The sequence below is a fragment of the Cherax quadricarinatus genome, chromosome 44 (genome assembly GCF_038502225.1).
Source record: "Cherax quadricarinatus isolate ZL_2023a chromosome 44, ASM3850222v1, whole genome shotgun sequence".
In the NCBI taxonomy this organism is placed as follows: Eukaryota; Metazoa; Arthropoda; class Malacostraca; order Decapoda; family Parastacidae; genus Cherax; species Cherax quadricarinatus.
In genome coordinates, this window is record NC_091335.1 from 19,742,629 (window position 1) to 19,758,865 (window position 16,237).

General features: G+C 38.0%; 1 protein-coding gene across 2 annotated transcripts in view; it reads left to right on the top strand.

The window, feature by feature from the left end:
• The window catches only part of LOC128698412 (cytoplasmic aconitate hydratase), a 200,069-nt gene that overhangs the window by 72,139 nt on the left and 111,693 nt on the right, over positions 1-16,237 (top strand). For both annotated transcript variants that reach the window (XM_070094166.1, XM_070094168.1), the window contains 4 exons: positions 6,987-7,116; positions 8,813-8,943; positions 15,462-15,633; positions 16,135-16,235. In XM_070094166.1, the coding sequence (XP_069950267.1) occupies positions 6,987-7,116; positions 8,813-8,943; positions 15,462-15,633; positions 16,135-16,235 (534 nt within the window). The remainder of the gene's footprint in view (positions 1-6,986; positions 7,117-8,812; positions 8,944-15,461; positions 15,634-16,134; positions 16,236-16,237) is intronic.

Below are 16,237 nucleotides of genomic sequence, written 5' to 3' on the forward strand. Positions count from 1 at the left end.
CTAATTATTTCAATTATAACCCTACCGTACACTTTTCCTGGTATACTCAGTAAGCTTATTCCTCTAATTTTTACAGTCTCTTTTGTCCCCTTTCCCTTTATATAAAGGGACTATACATGCTCTCCGCCAATCCCTAGGTACCTTCCCCTCTTTCATTCATTTATTAAACAAAAGTACCAACCACTCCAACACTATATCCCCCCCTGCTTTTAACATTTCTGTCATGATCCCATCAGTTCCAACTGCTTTACCCCCTTTCATTTTACGTAATGCCTCATGTACCTCCCCCACACTTACATTCTGCTCTTCTTCACTCCTAAAAGATGGTATACCTCCCTGACCAGTGCATGAAATTACTGCCTGTGTTTCTTCCTTAACATTTAAAAGTTCCTCAAAATATTCTCGCCATCTACCTAATACCTCCATCTCCCCATCTACTAACTCCCCTACTCTGTTTTTAACTGACAAATTCATACTTTCCCTAGGCTTTCTTAACTTGTTTAACTCACTCCAAAATTTTTTCTTATTTTCATTAAAATTTCTTGACAGTGCCTCTCCCACTCTATCATCTGCTCTCCTTTTGCACTCTCACCACTCTCTTTACCTTTCTTTTACTCTCCATATACTCTGCTCTTCTTATAACACTTCTGCTTTGTAAAAACCTCTCATAAGCTACCTTTTTCTCTTTTATCACACCCTTTACTTCATGATTCCACCAATCACTCCTCTTTCCTCCTGCCCCCACCCTCCTATAACCACAAACTTCTGCCCCACATTCTAATACTGCATTTTTAAAACTATTCCAACCCTCTTCAACCCCCCCACTACTCATCTTTGCACTAGCCCACCTTTCTGCCAATAGTCGCTTATATCTCACCCGAACTTCCTCCTCCCTTAGTTTATACACTTTCACCTCCCTCTTACTTGTTGTTGCCACCTTCCTCTTTTCCCATCTACCTCTTACTCTAACTGTAGCTACAACTAAATAATGATCCGATATATCAGTTGCCCCTCTATAAACATGTACATCCTGGAGCCTACCCATCAACCTTTTATCCACCAATACATAATCCAACAAACTACTTTCATTACGTGCTACATCATACCTTGTATATTTATTTATCCTCTTTTTCATAAAATATGTATTACTTATTACCAAATCTCTTTCTACACATAGCTCAATTAAAGGCTCCCCATTTACATTTACCCCTGGCACCCCAAATTTACCTACTACTCCCTCCATAACATTTTTACCCACTTTAGCATTGAAATCCCCAACCACCATTACTCTCACACTTGATTCAAAACTCCCCATGCATTCACTCAACATTTCCCAAAATCTCTCTCTCTCCTCTACACTTCTCTCTTCTCCAGGTGCATACACGCTTATTATTATTATTATTATTATTATTATTATTATTATTATTACTACCTAAGTCTTTACCATAGTAATGAAAGGTCTGTCTTAGCGGCTGCCTTGGATGTAAAGGGACTTGTATCAAAATATGTCCAGTGAAGCCAGCATGCAGTATCTTACATGTCCTGTAACTGCATTACTTAACTCCTCACCTAAATGGATTTTTTTTTTTTTTACTGGCTGTCTACCACTGAGAGTTGGGTGGATCAACATATAAGGAAACATTTTCACTGCCACTGTCTTGCCGGAAGGTTGCCGACATCATAGTTCGGGTGACCCTCCAAATTGTAGTATCCCCACTCTTCGTCAGAATGCGGCACTGTACTTCCCACCTCCAGGACATAAGTCCGGCTAACTTATTGTGTCTGCATCCCTGGACAATTTTTATCGGCTGTAATATATTTAGAATTGAGAGGTTTGCAATATTTTAGGAGGTTTAGCTTAAGCCAGCGAACATTCTCACATAGCCTTCAACACTAGAGGCTCCCAGGACACCAACAGAATTTCACATACTCAGACTAGCCATGACCAGAGTAGACATGAGCCATTCATCCTTTAATTTTTTGGGTAACAGAATGTATAGAAGCATACCACATTGTCCCGTGCCCAGTTGACAATGCTCTCACTTTACACACTGAGTGTCTGTGGTTGAATCTCCGGTACAGGTGGAAACATTGTTTCCACTTGTGCCAGATGTTTTACATTTGGTGTCCCTGTTCACCTCGAAGCATGTAGGTACCCGATGTTAGTCAACTGGTGTGGGTTGCATTCTGGGGGACAGGATTGAAGGACCCCAATGGAAATAAGACGGACAGTTTTCAATGATGCATTGACTTTCTTGGGTTGTCTAGGGTGGCTATCCCTCTGGGTTAAAAATCCAAACAAACCTTATCTTACATCATCACCTAAAGTATGCTCAAAACCAGTACATTTCTCCAAAGAGAGAGAGATCTCATTCTGAACAGCCATGCAGTTTTGCAGTTAAATCAACATAGTATTTACCTAGATGCAGCAGACAGTAAGAAACGTTACCTTGACTTACAGCAAAACCAGCATCTTTGTCACCTTGATTCACCTGGTAATGTCTTATATCATAACGTGAATGCATCCGTTCTTGACAGTGATTCTTCGTCATTATAGGAGTACTGTACAGGCCCTCCATCACAAATCCAGCATCATTGGGATCTGTAGTGTGCCGGATTACTGAGTTTGCCGGATTACAGAGTGGTTAGGTTAGAATACACTTAATAAAATTAACCAACTTGACTTACACAAAGTTCATTGAACATCGGCAAAAATCAAACATTTCCACTACTTTGAGCTCAATTTCAAGGTACTTTTCATCATGAAAGCAATCAAAATCATGTCTAATTCTGTAATATATCTTCCATTCTATCAAATGAGTCCAAAAAAAATGAGAATACAACTATAAAAACCATACGAAAATATACTGCAAAGAGGCGGTTAATGGCTGAAAAGTGAACTCCTTTATTTATCGTCCGTCTTTTATGTTTTTGTTGTATGTTAAGAAGCATCTTTCCATCATACATTGCCCAAGTTTAAATGAGATAGCCCAACAAACAACCGAGAATTTTTTTTTTTTTTTTATCACACTGGCCGATTCCCACCAAGGCAGGGTGGCCCGAAAAAGAAAAACTTTCACCATCATTCACTCCATCACTGTCTTGCCAGAAGGGTGCTTTACACTACAGTTTTTAAACTGCAACATTAACACCCCTCCTTCAGAGTGCAGGCACTGTACTTCCCATCTCCAGGACTCAAGTCCGGCCTGCCGGTTTCCCTGAACCCCTTCATAAATGTTACTTTGCTCACACTCCAACAGCACGTCAAGTATTAAAAACCATTTGTCTCCATTCACTCCTATCAAACACGCTCACGCATGCCTGCTGGAAGTCCAAGCCCCTCGCACACAAAACCTCCTTTACCCCCTCCTCCAACCTTTCCTAGGCCGACCCCTACCCCGCCTTCCTTCCACTACAGACTGATACACTCTTGAAGTTATTCTGTTTCGCTCCATTCTCTCCACATGTCTGAACCACCTCAACCCTTCCTCAGCCCTCTGGACAACAGTTTTGGTAATCCCGCACCTCCTCCTAACTTCCAAACTATGAATTCTCTGCATTATATTCACACCACACATTGCTCTCAGACATGACATCTCCACTGCCTCCAGCCTTCTCCTCGCTGCAACATTCATCACCCATGCTTCACACCCATATAAGAGCGTTGGTAAAACTATACTCTCATACATTCCCCTCTTTGCCTCCAAGGACAAAGTTCCTTGTCTCCAGAGACTCCTAAGTGCACCACTCACCCTTTTCCCCTCATCAATTCTATGATTCACCTCATCTTTCATAGACCCATCCGCTGACACGTCCACTCCCAAATATCTGAATACATTCACCTCCTCCATACTCTCTCCCTCCAATCTGATATCCAATCTTTCATCACCTAATCTTTTTGTTATCCTCATAACCTTACTCTTTCCTGTATTCACTTTCAATTTTCTTCTTTTGCACACCCTACCAAATTCATCCACCAATTTCTGCAACTTCTCTTCAGAATCTCCCAAGAGCACAGTGTCATCAGCAAAGAGCAACTGTGACAACTCCCACTTTATGTGTGATTCTTTATCTTTTAACTCCACGCCTCTTGCCAAGACCCTCGCATTTACTTCTCTTACAACCCCATCTATAAATATATTAAACAACCACGGTGACATCACACATCCTTGTCTAAGGCCTACTTTTACTGGGAAATAATTTACCAAAAATCATATATGGCAAGCCCAAGCCAGGTACTGGAAATAAGTCACTTTGTCTGACTTTCCTGGGTTATCCTAGGTTCTCTATACATACACTGCTATGTATGATAATCTATGTAACTGTATTTGTGTATACCTGAATGAACTTATTTACTTCTAGTCTGTCAACTATTTACTTCTAGTCTGTCCGGACAGAGCGGGCCGGCAGACAGGTCCTGTACCCGGTGGTTCAAAATAGGGGCACGTTCGATAATAGGGACACAGTTTGTCTGAAAAAATGGTCCTATTTTCGAAACGTTCGATATGTGATACGTTCGACTTTTGAGGTTAAACTACAAGAAACTGCCCATTCACTTATTTCAACTACTCAATAAAGTGGTCAGAAATTGGCAGTTTGGCCGATTTCACACAAATTTCAACAGATGCCAATTTCAAAATAGGGTCCAGAATAAACAACGCAGACATTCCTGGCACTAAAATAACATTTTCTCTGTTCATTAGTCATGGCTACAGGCCCCTCTTTGGAATTTTTATTCACAAAAAAATAGAAGATTTACTGTTATGCAGACTACTGCATTATTGTAAAAATTGTATAAATAATGTCAATCCATTCTTGACTGCGTATTGGACTGGCAGGCGGACAGGTATTGTATACTCTTGAGATTCGCTAAAGAATAGAACATTTTCGCTACTGTGAGCGCAATTTCAAGGTACTTTTCGTCATGAAAGCAATCAAAATCACATCTATTTCTGTAATATATCTTTCATTCTATCAAATGAGACTGAAAAAATGAGAATATAACCATAAAAAACATACAAAAATATACCTCTAAGCGGCCGCCAGTGGCTGAGAAGTGAACTCTGCTATTTATGGTCTGATTTGTTTCATTGTTGGTTTACGTTAAGAAGTATCTTTCCATCATATATTGCCCAAGTTTGAATAAGATAACCCAACAAACAACTGAGAAAATAATAATAATAATAATAATAATAATATCTTTATTTACTACACGTACATGTACAAGGTATACAGGCCTAGCTGACATCAGTGACATACTACCGTATAGAAAGCCGCTTGTTATGCTGAGTATTTCAAGAAAATTAGGTCAGTGTCCTAGGATAACACCCACACCAATCAGTTAACACCCAGGTACCCATTTACTGATGGGTAAACATAGACAACAGGTGTAAAGAAGCATGCCTAATGTTTCTACCCTGGCTGGAAATTGAATATTCACCAAAAATCATATATGGCTAACCCAAGCCAGGTACTAAAAATAAGCCACGTTGAGTTTTTTGGGTTATCCTAGGTTCTTTACACATATGCTGCTATGTGTGATAATCTGTAGAGAGAAAATAACTGTTGTTTAATGTTTATGGTGCAGTACGAGTGTATATGACAGCCCTGTGCTACACTCCGTTTTCTCTAATACAAGCCACGAAGACAGGGATAGGAGAATGGTATTTGTATACCATATCCTCTTCATACCTCCGTCGAACTGCTCGGTGTTATGCCAAATATTATTTATTCTGGAGTATTTAACAAGTTTTATGTTATTTATATTGTTTATTATGTCATATTAGATCAATTGTGATAGGCAAATAAGCTGTAGTGTTGATATTAGTGTAATAATAAAGCATATTCTCCTGCTTCATGAGACTGAGTTCATGGCAACCGACAGTGGCTTCAAAGCCACCTTATCTTTAATGGATAATGTACTGTGTAGGTGTTCTACATAATGAGAAGCATTTCTTTTATTCATTGGAACCATGGCTAGGGCTAAAAGTAAGCAGGTTAAAACAATAAATGGAGAAAAAGAAATTGGAATGACTTATGCAGCAAGTAGCGCCACCAAGCAGTACCAGCAGGTTGGTGTGGTGACCCTGGAAATTTGAAATTATGCTAGCCAAAATTAGTGCCGAATAACTGAAGGAACCGAATAACTGATTGCCGGATTTGTGATGGCGGACCTGTAGTACATTTAGTGGTCTTCATCCATCTTTTCTGGAGGTAAATCACCAGAACCTTCCACAATAGAAATGAAAAAAAAGTACATTGGTAGAAATTACATGTAAACTACAGCCTGTAAGTGTACTCTCCATTCACACAGGGAAGCCATGAAAATTTTGGACATAGTTGTTGGATAATTGTTGGGTGTATCATAAAGAGCAGGTAGATGATTTAAAACTATTAAACACAAAGGGCCTCTTTAAGAGTGTGTATTAGTGAGCAACATAAATATATTAAAGGCTTATCTAAATCTACTATCATTAGGTAAATTTTGATGAAGATTTTATGGCTGATATTAGCTGTTTAATAACTTTTGTAATACAGGTATTTATTGTGAAGGTGATGTTACACTTTTCTTTAATGTTTATGTGATGATATCTGCAGTGTTACTTATGGAAAAATGAGCTGTTGATTATAATCATAATCTAATATGGGTGCTGAGAATATTTTGTAGGCTCTTTTGCCTGCACCTCTGCTCCAGTGACCCAAGCTTCATCACATCCTAATGATTTCACTCGCCTCACTTTCTTTCGTCACTAGGAATGTACATGCATGTGTTATTTTGTATCAACTGTATGGGTTAATAAAAGATCTTACCTGATTGAAATATTGCAATAAAAATTTGTTTTGGAAAGTGTCTTTTCTTTACTGTTGTTAACAGCATGCCCTTTAGTTCCAACCATAGAATTAATACTGCCAGTATATGTACTTTAAAAAGAAAACTTTCCTGGATTAATGTATTGAAGTAAGTCATAACATTCCTACATCCTCAGGTTAATTTGGAGTACCTGGCACGTGTTGTTTTTGAGGAGGATAAAGTGCTGTTTCCAGACTCCCTGGTGGGCACCGATTCTCATACCACCATGATTAATGGCTTGGGGGTAGTTGGCTGGGGAGTTGGAGGTAAGAGATTTTACAGCATGTTAAAGCATTGAATGTAAATATGTTAACACACTTTGCACATGGCCCAGGTGCTGGAGAATTCTGCTTATAGTGACAGAAAGAAGGATCATTAAATCACATAGACAATGAGAACTATATACTTGTTGAAGCTTGCTATCTGCCTACCGTTTGCAAAATGTTAATTAAATGTAGAACATGTAAAATTGTTGCTAATTTTAGTGTCTTAAATCTTAAAACAAGAGTTTAGACCAGATTTATAAAAAACACTTAATATAAATCCATGAGGTTTATTACTTAACCTGATTGTATTTTTATTATAAACCTCTGAACTTTGAAATATTTTAAACAAATTATTTAGGGATATTTTTCAGGAACTGAGGCTAAGTTTCTGCACGTGACAACCTGAGTGGCCGTCACATGCACCTACATTTTGAGCATAGTGGTAAATTTTGGCCTAGATTAGAAAATGGGTCTCTGTGGTGAGAGTGCACAGTATAAAAAATAAAAATTCCTACCCCATGTGGTGCATGACGGGAAAAAGAAAAACGCTGCCTTATGTTTATTTTAACCCTTAAACGGTATATATACATTCTTATGCGTAGTGCCCTTCAAATTTGGCACGATTGGCCTGAGATGCCTTGTCAGCATAGAATGGGTCCTAACACTCAGTGTGCGCAGTATTAAAATCTGGGACCACTTAGTACCTTGTGGGAGTGCCAGTTAAATTGAGCGCCAGCTAGAGCAAACAGTGCGGCAAACACCAAGGATTCACTGATGTAGTATCATATTAACACTCCTCTTCTAAGAGGAAAGTGATGTTAACCCCAAGTTTAGGGTCTGTCTTTATCTCTGTATCTCTGTCTATCTCTGTATCTATCTTCCTCTGTCTATCTCTTGTCTGTCTATCTCTGTCTATCTCTGTCTACCTCTGTCTATCTGTCTCTGTATCTGTCTTTGTCTATCTGACTCTGTATCTGTCTTTGTCTATCTGACCCTGTATCTCTTTCAATCTGTCTCTGTCTCACAGGTACACATAAATACAAGTATACATAGTGTAAATTACCTAGGATAACCCAAAAAATCCAGACAAAGTACTATACTCTGCTTGAAGATGTGAGTAAACGTGATGACGACGCAGTCTTGTGGCTCTCTCTGAGACACAGAGCTAGACGGATAGACAGATAGACAGGGAGCTTGACAGACAGACAAATAGACAGACAGACATGTTTGTGTACCAGCGAAAACAAAGTGAGGGCGATGCTCATCAAATATCACCTCCCTCCTCCTCCCTCCTCCTCTATAAAAATTACATAAAATAATATGAAAAACAGAGAAAAGGTATATCTGCAACACTTCTGCAAGCGGCAGGACTCGATGTTGCTGTCACATGAGCATCCAGCGCCAACTTCTTGGCCTCATATCTCGGTAAGTACTGACCCTAATTTTTTTTTATTCTAAAATATGTCAAAAAATGTGTTTTTTTTTTTCCATAATTTTTTTTTTTTCAAAATATTCGGGGCACTGCACGAGTGAATGTATATATACCTTTGGACCGTTTAAGGGTTAAAACAGTAACTGTGAGGTGTTTTCTCAGATGTTTTAATTTTTTTTTTTTTAAAGTGGACACTGTGAGCAATATTAATTTTGGGGAGGTCTGGACAGTGAAAGGGTTGAGTATGACTTGCTTTTTTTTCAGGAATTGAGGCTGAGGCAGTCATGCTAGGGCAAGCAGTGTCCATGGTTCTGCCAAAAGTTGTGGGTTACCGCATCACTGGTACTCTCTCTTCTCTTGCTACCTCAACAGATGTAGTTCTTACAATTACCAAGGTCAGCTTACATTTACTACACTGTATTTTGACATTTCTAAAAAAAATAGTTGTTTTTAATGACATGTTTTTCTGGGTGAATATTTGCCAGCTTGACGTCAGAAAAGATAGGAGCTTTTACTCGCCTGGTTGTAGTTGCAGAGCTTGAGTCTCAGCTCCTGAAGCTTACACTGGTCACTACTGAGTTTATACTTTTTTGGTTTTGCGAGTCCAGTAGCCCCACCACTCGTTCTGATTATCTTCCCTTCATTAATTTTAGCAGTATGATGGTATCAGTGTAATTAATACTGATCCATACAATATAAAACAATTCACATACAGACAGAAGGATACAGAGGGTAAAATGGGATCTGAGTATTTTGACTTGCAACGAGAGCTCTGAACACGATCCTTTGAGGACGAAATATCCAGTAACATTGTCGCTGAGTTTCTCTGTCTTGATATGGGCTTGTGATATATAGTTGTCAATGCAAAATGTGGTATATAAAGGTAGAAAGTTGAAAGTGAACATAGATAGGAGTAAGGTGATGAGGGCATCAAATGATTTAGATAAAAAAAAAATTGGATACAGTAGGCCGTCATTTAGCACAAGTTTATTTGGCATGATTTGAGTATAACATGATTAAAGAATTGCGGCATAATTTTATGAACACGTCGTAAAGTTAATCTAACACGGTTCAGAGTGCGGGAAGGGAAAAAAAATTCCCTTTTCCTCAAGCGGCCGCCTTGTCATGAATCAGTGGGGGAGACCTCCCACCATCTGCCACCCCCCGACACCACCCCTTCATCCCAGCATTCGTACTTCATACATGTTCAGAAAAGGTATCAGCATTTAAGTCTTAGAATTAACAAAAAACAAAGATGTTAGACAAGAGATAACCTGTGGCATAATAGTGTTACTTTGTACACAAAAAGAGGTAAACATAAGTTTGTGTGAATGACAGACTTACTGAATGACAGACTTACTGAATGACAGACTTACTGAATGACAGACTTACTGAATGACAGACTTACTGAATGACAGACTTACTGAATGACAGACTTACTGAATGACAGACTTACTGAATGACAGACTTACTGAATGACAGACTTACTGAATGACAGACTTACTGAATGACAGACTTACTGAATGACAGACTTACTGAATGACAGACTTACTGAATGACAGACTTACTGAATGACTGGCTTACTGAATGACTGGCTTACTGAATGACTGGCTTACTGAATGACTGGCTTACTGAATGACTGGCTTACTGAATGACTGACTTACTGAATGACTGACTTACTGAATGACTGACTTATTGAATGACTGACTTACTGACTGATTTGACTGAATGACTTGACTGACTTACTGAATGACATGACTGACTTACTGAATGACATGACTGACTTACTGAATGACATGACTGACTTACTGAATGACATGACTGACTTATTGAATGACATGACTGACTTACTGAATGACATGACTGACTTACTGAATGACATGACTGACTTACTGAATGACATGACTGACTTACTGAATGACATGACTAACTTACTGAATGACTTGACTGACTTACTGACTTGACTGACTGACTTATTGACTGAATGACTTGACTTATTGACTGAATGACTTGACCGACTGACTGAATGACTTAAGGTTAGACCCTACTAGGTAGACTGTTCCACTCGTCAACTACCCTATTTCTAAACCAATACTTCCCTGTATCCTTTCTAAATCTAAACTTGTCTGATTTGAATCCATTACTGCAGGTTCTCTCTTGGAGAGATATCCTCAAGACCTTATTTATATCCCCTATATTGATACCCATCTTCCACTTATACACTTCGATCATGTCTCCCCTCATTCTTCATCTAACAAGTAAATGTAATTTAAGGGTCTTCAATCTTTCTTCATAAAGAACATTTCTAATGCTATGTATTAATTTAGTCATTCTACACTGAATGTTTTCTAATGAATTGATGTCCATTCTGTAATATGGAGACCAGAACTGAGCTGCATAATCTAGATGAGGCCTTACTAATGATGTATAAAGCTGTAATATAACTTCTAAACTTCTGTTGCTTACACTTGATATAAATCCCAGTAATCTGTTTGCCTTATTACGTATGCTTAGGCATTGCTGTCTTGGTTTAAGGTTACTGCTTATCATAACCCCCATGTCCCCATCTGTATGGCTAAGTTCTACATTATTTAACTTATAAGTTCTATGGTTATGGACACTCCCGAGCTTCAGAACCTTGCATTTATCTACATTGAACTGCATCTGCCACTTTTCTGACCAGGTATTGTTTGTCTAAATCCTCCTGAAGTTCCCTGATATCTACGTTTGAATCAATTATCCTACCTATCTTTGTGTCATCGGCAAATTTGCTCATATCACTTGTAATTCCCTCATCAAGATCATTGATATATATTATAAACAACAATGGGCCCAAGACTGATCCCTGTGGAACGCCACTTGTTACTGATCCCCACTCGGATTTAACCCCATTTATGGACACTCTCTGCTTCCTGTCTGTGAGCCATGATTCGATCCACAAGAGCACTCTTCCCCCAATGCCATGAGCTGCTACTTTCTTCAACAGTCTTTGGTGCGGAACTCTGTGGAACGCTACTTGTTACAGATCCCCACTCGGATTTAACCCCATTTATGCACACACACACTGCTTCCTGTCTGTGAGCCATGACTCGATCCATGAGAGCACTTTTTCCCCAATGCTGTGAGCTGCCACTTTCTTTAACAGTCTTTGGTGCGGTACTCTATCAAAAGCCTTACTAAAATCTAAATAAACAATATCAAATTCTTTATTGTGATCAACAGCCTCAAAAGCTTTACTGAAGAAAGTTAATAAATTAGTTAGAAAAGAACGGCCTCTCATGAATCCATTCTGAGTGTGATTAATCAGATTATGCTTATCCAGATGGCTTCTTATAATCTCAGCTATAATTCACTCTAGCAATTTGCCTACAATTGAGGTCAGGCTTATCAGGCGGTAATTTGAAGGTAACAACTTGTCTCCTGCTTTAAAAATAGGAATTACATTAGCCATCTTCCACATATCAGACACTACACCTGTTTGAAGAGATAAAATAAAATTATTAGTTAATGGTTCACAGAGTTCCGTTTTGCATTCCTTAAGAACCCTTGAAAAAAGCTCATCAGGACCCGGCGATTTATTTTGTTTCATTTGATTTATTTGTTTCATAACCATTTCATTAGTGACTGTGATGTTACATAATTTATCTTCTTCAGGCCCACTATAAAAATTAATTACTGGGATATTGTTAGTGTCTTCCTGTGAAAAACAGAGTGAAAATAATTATTTAAAACCCAACACATTTCGTTCTCTTTGTCAGTAAGGTGCCCACTAGCAGAATATTTGCCTACCCCAATTTTCAGTGCTACCCAAGCAATAAGAACATAAGAAAGGAGAAACAGTGCAGTAGGCCTGTTGGCCCATACTAGGCAGGTCCTTCACAATTCCAACCCAATAACAGAGTAAACGCTACCCAAGCAGTAAGCGTTGACAATTCTATTTACTCACTTGCAAGTCCCACTCAAATCCAACCCCTTTTACTTAAGTACTTATCCAACCTAAATTTTAAACTACCCAAGGTTTTAGCTTCGATATTTCTGTGTGTCTCAATCTTCAACTTGTCGATTTTCAAAACCATTCTTGACAACTGTCAGACACTGCATGATCATGGGATCTTGATACAAAGAATTCTTCAAAACTTGTCCAACCTTTGAATGAAGACCTACTTCGACTAGTGAGGCATTATGTAGAATGAAAGGGGGTAAAGCGGCTGGAACTGACAGGATCATGACAGAAATGTTAAAAGCAGGGGGGGGATATAGTGTTAGAGTGGTTGGTATTTTTGTTTAATAAATGTATGAAAGAGGGGAAGGTACCTAGGGATTGCAGAGAGCATGTATAGTTCCTTTATATAAAGGGAAGGGGGACAAAAGAGATTGTAAAAATTATAGAGGAATTAGTTTACTGAGTATACAAGGAAAAGTGTACAGTAGGGTTATCATTAAACGAATTAGAAGTAAGGCAGAATGTAGGACTGCGGATGAGCAAGGAGGTTTTAGAGTGGGTAGGTTTGTAGATCAAGTGTTTACATTGAAGCATATATGTGAACAGTATTTAGATAAAGGTAGCGAAGTTTTCATTGCAATTATGGATTTAGAAAAGGCATATGATACAGTTGATAGGGGAGCAATGTGGCAGATGTTGCAAGTATATGGAATAGGTGGTAAGTTATTAAATGCTGTAAAGAGTTTTTATGAGGATAGTGAAGCTCAGGTTAGGGTGTGTAGAAGAGAGGGAGACTACTTCCCAGTAAAAGGTGTTAGACAGGGATGTGTAATGTCACCATGGTTGTTTAATATATTTATAGAGAGGTTGTAAAAGAAGTAAATGCTAGGGTGCTCGGGAGAGGGGTGGGGTTAAATTATGGGGAATCAAATACAGAATGGGAATTGACATACAGGAAGGCCCCACTTATACGGCTGGTTAGGTTCCAGGCTACCTCCGTAAAGCGGAAACCGCCGTAAAGTGGAACACCCTTTTTTTCCACTTACAAATGCATACAAACACTAGATAACAAGTTTACACTAACATATATTAAGTTAGCAATAGAACCAGGCATCAAAAAACAATAAAAAAGTACAATACACACATAGTGCACTCATTACTTACCTTAAAATATTTATAGTCTTAATCTAGGGTGAGACAAGTAGTATTTATTGTAAGAAATCAAGTGTGGTATGTATGGTAGTCAGCCAGGCTACCATACCAGGCCACCCCACCCACACATATAATTCTATGATATTTAAGCATCCCAGAGCGATAAAATGTATATACAGTTCACTCATTACTTACCTTAAAATATAGGGTGAGATGAGTAGTATTTATTGTAAAAAGTCAAGTGTGGTATGTTTGGTAGTCAGCCGGGCTACCATACCAGGCCAACCCACCTACACATAATATTCTATTACATTTAAGCATCCCAGAGCGATAAAATGTATATACAGTTCACTCATTACTTACCTTAAAATATTTGTAGTCTTAATGTAGGGTCAGGAGTAAGTAAATGAGATAAAACGAATAAATGAGAGAGAGAAATTATGAGTGCATGAGAGAGGACAGGCGCAGAGTTATGTAAACAAACCAGGCGAAGGTAAGTTTTGTAAACGAAGTGTACACGTCTGGTTTGTGTACAAGTTACATTGTGTACAGGTTGTCTCTACATTGATACGGTAGAATAAATAAAGAAGAACACTCCCATTCTCATGTAACATCATTTTGAGAAGAAATGATGCTCTGAGTGAAGGCAATGGAAATAAGTCACTCTGACTTTTTTGGGTTATCCTAGGTTCTCTACACATATGTTGTTATGTATGATAATCTATGTAACTGTATTTGTGTATACCTGAATAAACTTACATACATACGAAAGGAATAATTTTCTACAGTTACCCCCAGTAACACATTTTCTCTTATGTTAGATTAGAGAAAATGTTATTCTTGGCATCACTTGTACAAGTTATCTGGCTACCACATCTCATATTTATGTTTATTTATTCTATTGTAGGGTGTATTTATCATCTTTTTATGTTATGTATCGTGTTTATTATATAATTTTGAAAAAAAAAATATCATGGATGGATTAATGAAAATGTGTATATTAACGTAATATACAACATTTAATGAGACTCGGTGATTATTATTATTATTATTAGCATTTCTAATATGGCGTCACTTGTGCAAGTCGTCTGCTACCACATCTCATATTTATGTTTATTTATTCTATTGTGGGGTGTATTTATCATCTTTTTATGTTATGTATCGTGTTTATTATATAATTTTGAAAAAATATCATAGATGGATTAATGAAAATGTGTATTTAACGTAATATACGACATTTAAATGAGACTCGATGATTATTATTATCATTACTAATATGACGTCTGGAGACATGAGACACTCTTACTGATTTTAATGTGTACCTGCACCACAGCACAGTATGTAAGTTTATTTAAGTACAGGTATACATAAGTATAATTATCAGAGTATATATAAAATATGAAATAACTTTTAAAAACATTTGAAATTTTGGAGTTTCCAGACAAAATGGAGAGACTTAGTGCTTACTGAGCTCACGAAGAATGTAAACAAACAAGGTGGGGCGCGGTGACCATATTAGAAAGTCAGGTGGGGGGAGCCGTATAGCGAGTTTTGGTCATAATTTGAAATGACCGTATTAGCGGAACGCCGTAAAGTGAAACGCCGTAAAGCGGGGCCCTGCTGTAGTTACTTTTTGCTGATGATACTGTGCTTATGGGAGATTCTGAAGAAAAATTGCAAAGGTTAGTGGACGAGTTTAGGAGTGTGTGTAAAGGTAGAAAGTTGAAAGTGAACATAGAAAACTTAATAATTTATATTAAAAAAATATTTTATTTACATTGCTGCTTTTGCATTCAAGTCATCCTTTGTATTTGGCAGCATTTGCGGCAAGTTGGTGTTGTTGGAAAGTTTGTAGAGTTCTACGGTCCAGGGGTGAAACAGTTGTCCCTGGCTGATCGTGCCACCATCTCCAACATGTGTCCAGAGTATGGTGCAACAATTGGTTTTTTCCCAGTTGATGACACGACGATCAACTACCTAAGACAGAGCAGTAAGCATTTTCGAGACTTTTTAACAGTTCAGTCATCAGTTAGTTTTAAAGACTTTCAAATATATATTTTGTTGGGTTTGATGTTCTGTAATGTGACATAGAACCTCTTCTTATACTTTCATAGAGCATTTAGCAATTTTTTAAAAATGTATTAAGTACATACATAACTCATATTGAGTTCATTGAGCTGCATAACAAAAAGGTTGTTTAATTTGAAGTTCTTGCTTAATGGGAAGCTGCTGCTGTTAATTGCAGCTTTAATATTCACATATGGCAGATACTGTTGTACCTGCTCACCTCTGGCAAGACAGTGATGGTGTGAAGAATGATGGTAAAAATGTTTCTTTTTGGATCACCCAGCCCTGGTGGGAGATGGCCAGTGTCTTAAAAAAGAGGAAGTGGTGCTTTCTGTGCTAAAACCTTTGAAAGTAATATTTATGTTATACACTAATACATTTGTAAAATGTAATGGCAGGCATTACCATTGTTTTTCTCTTTCAGATCGTGATGGAAACAAAATTGCACAAATTGAAGCTTACCTTAAAGCAGTAAAAATGTACAGGAACTTTATGGATACTTCGCAGGATCCTTCTTACAGTGAGGT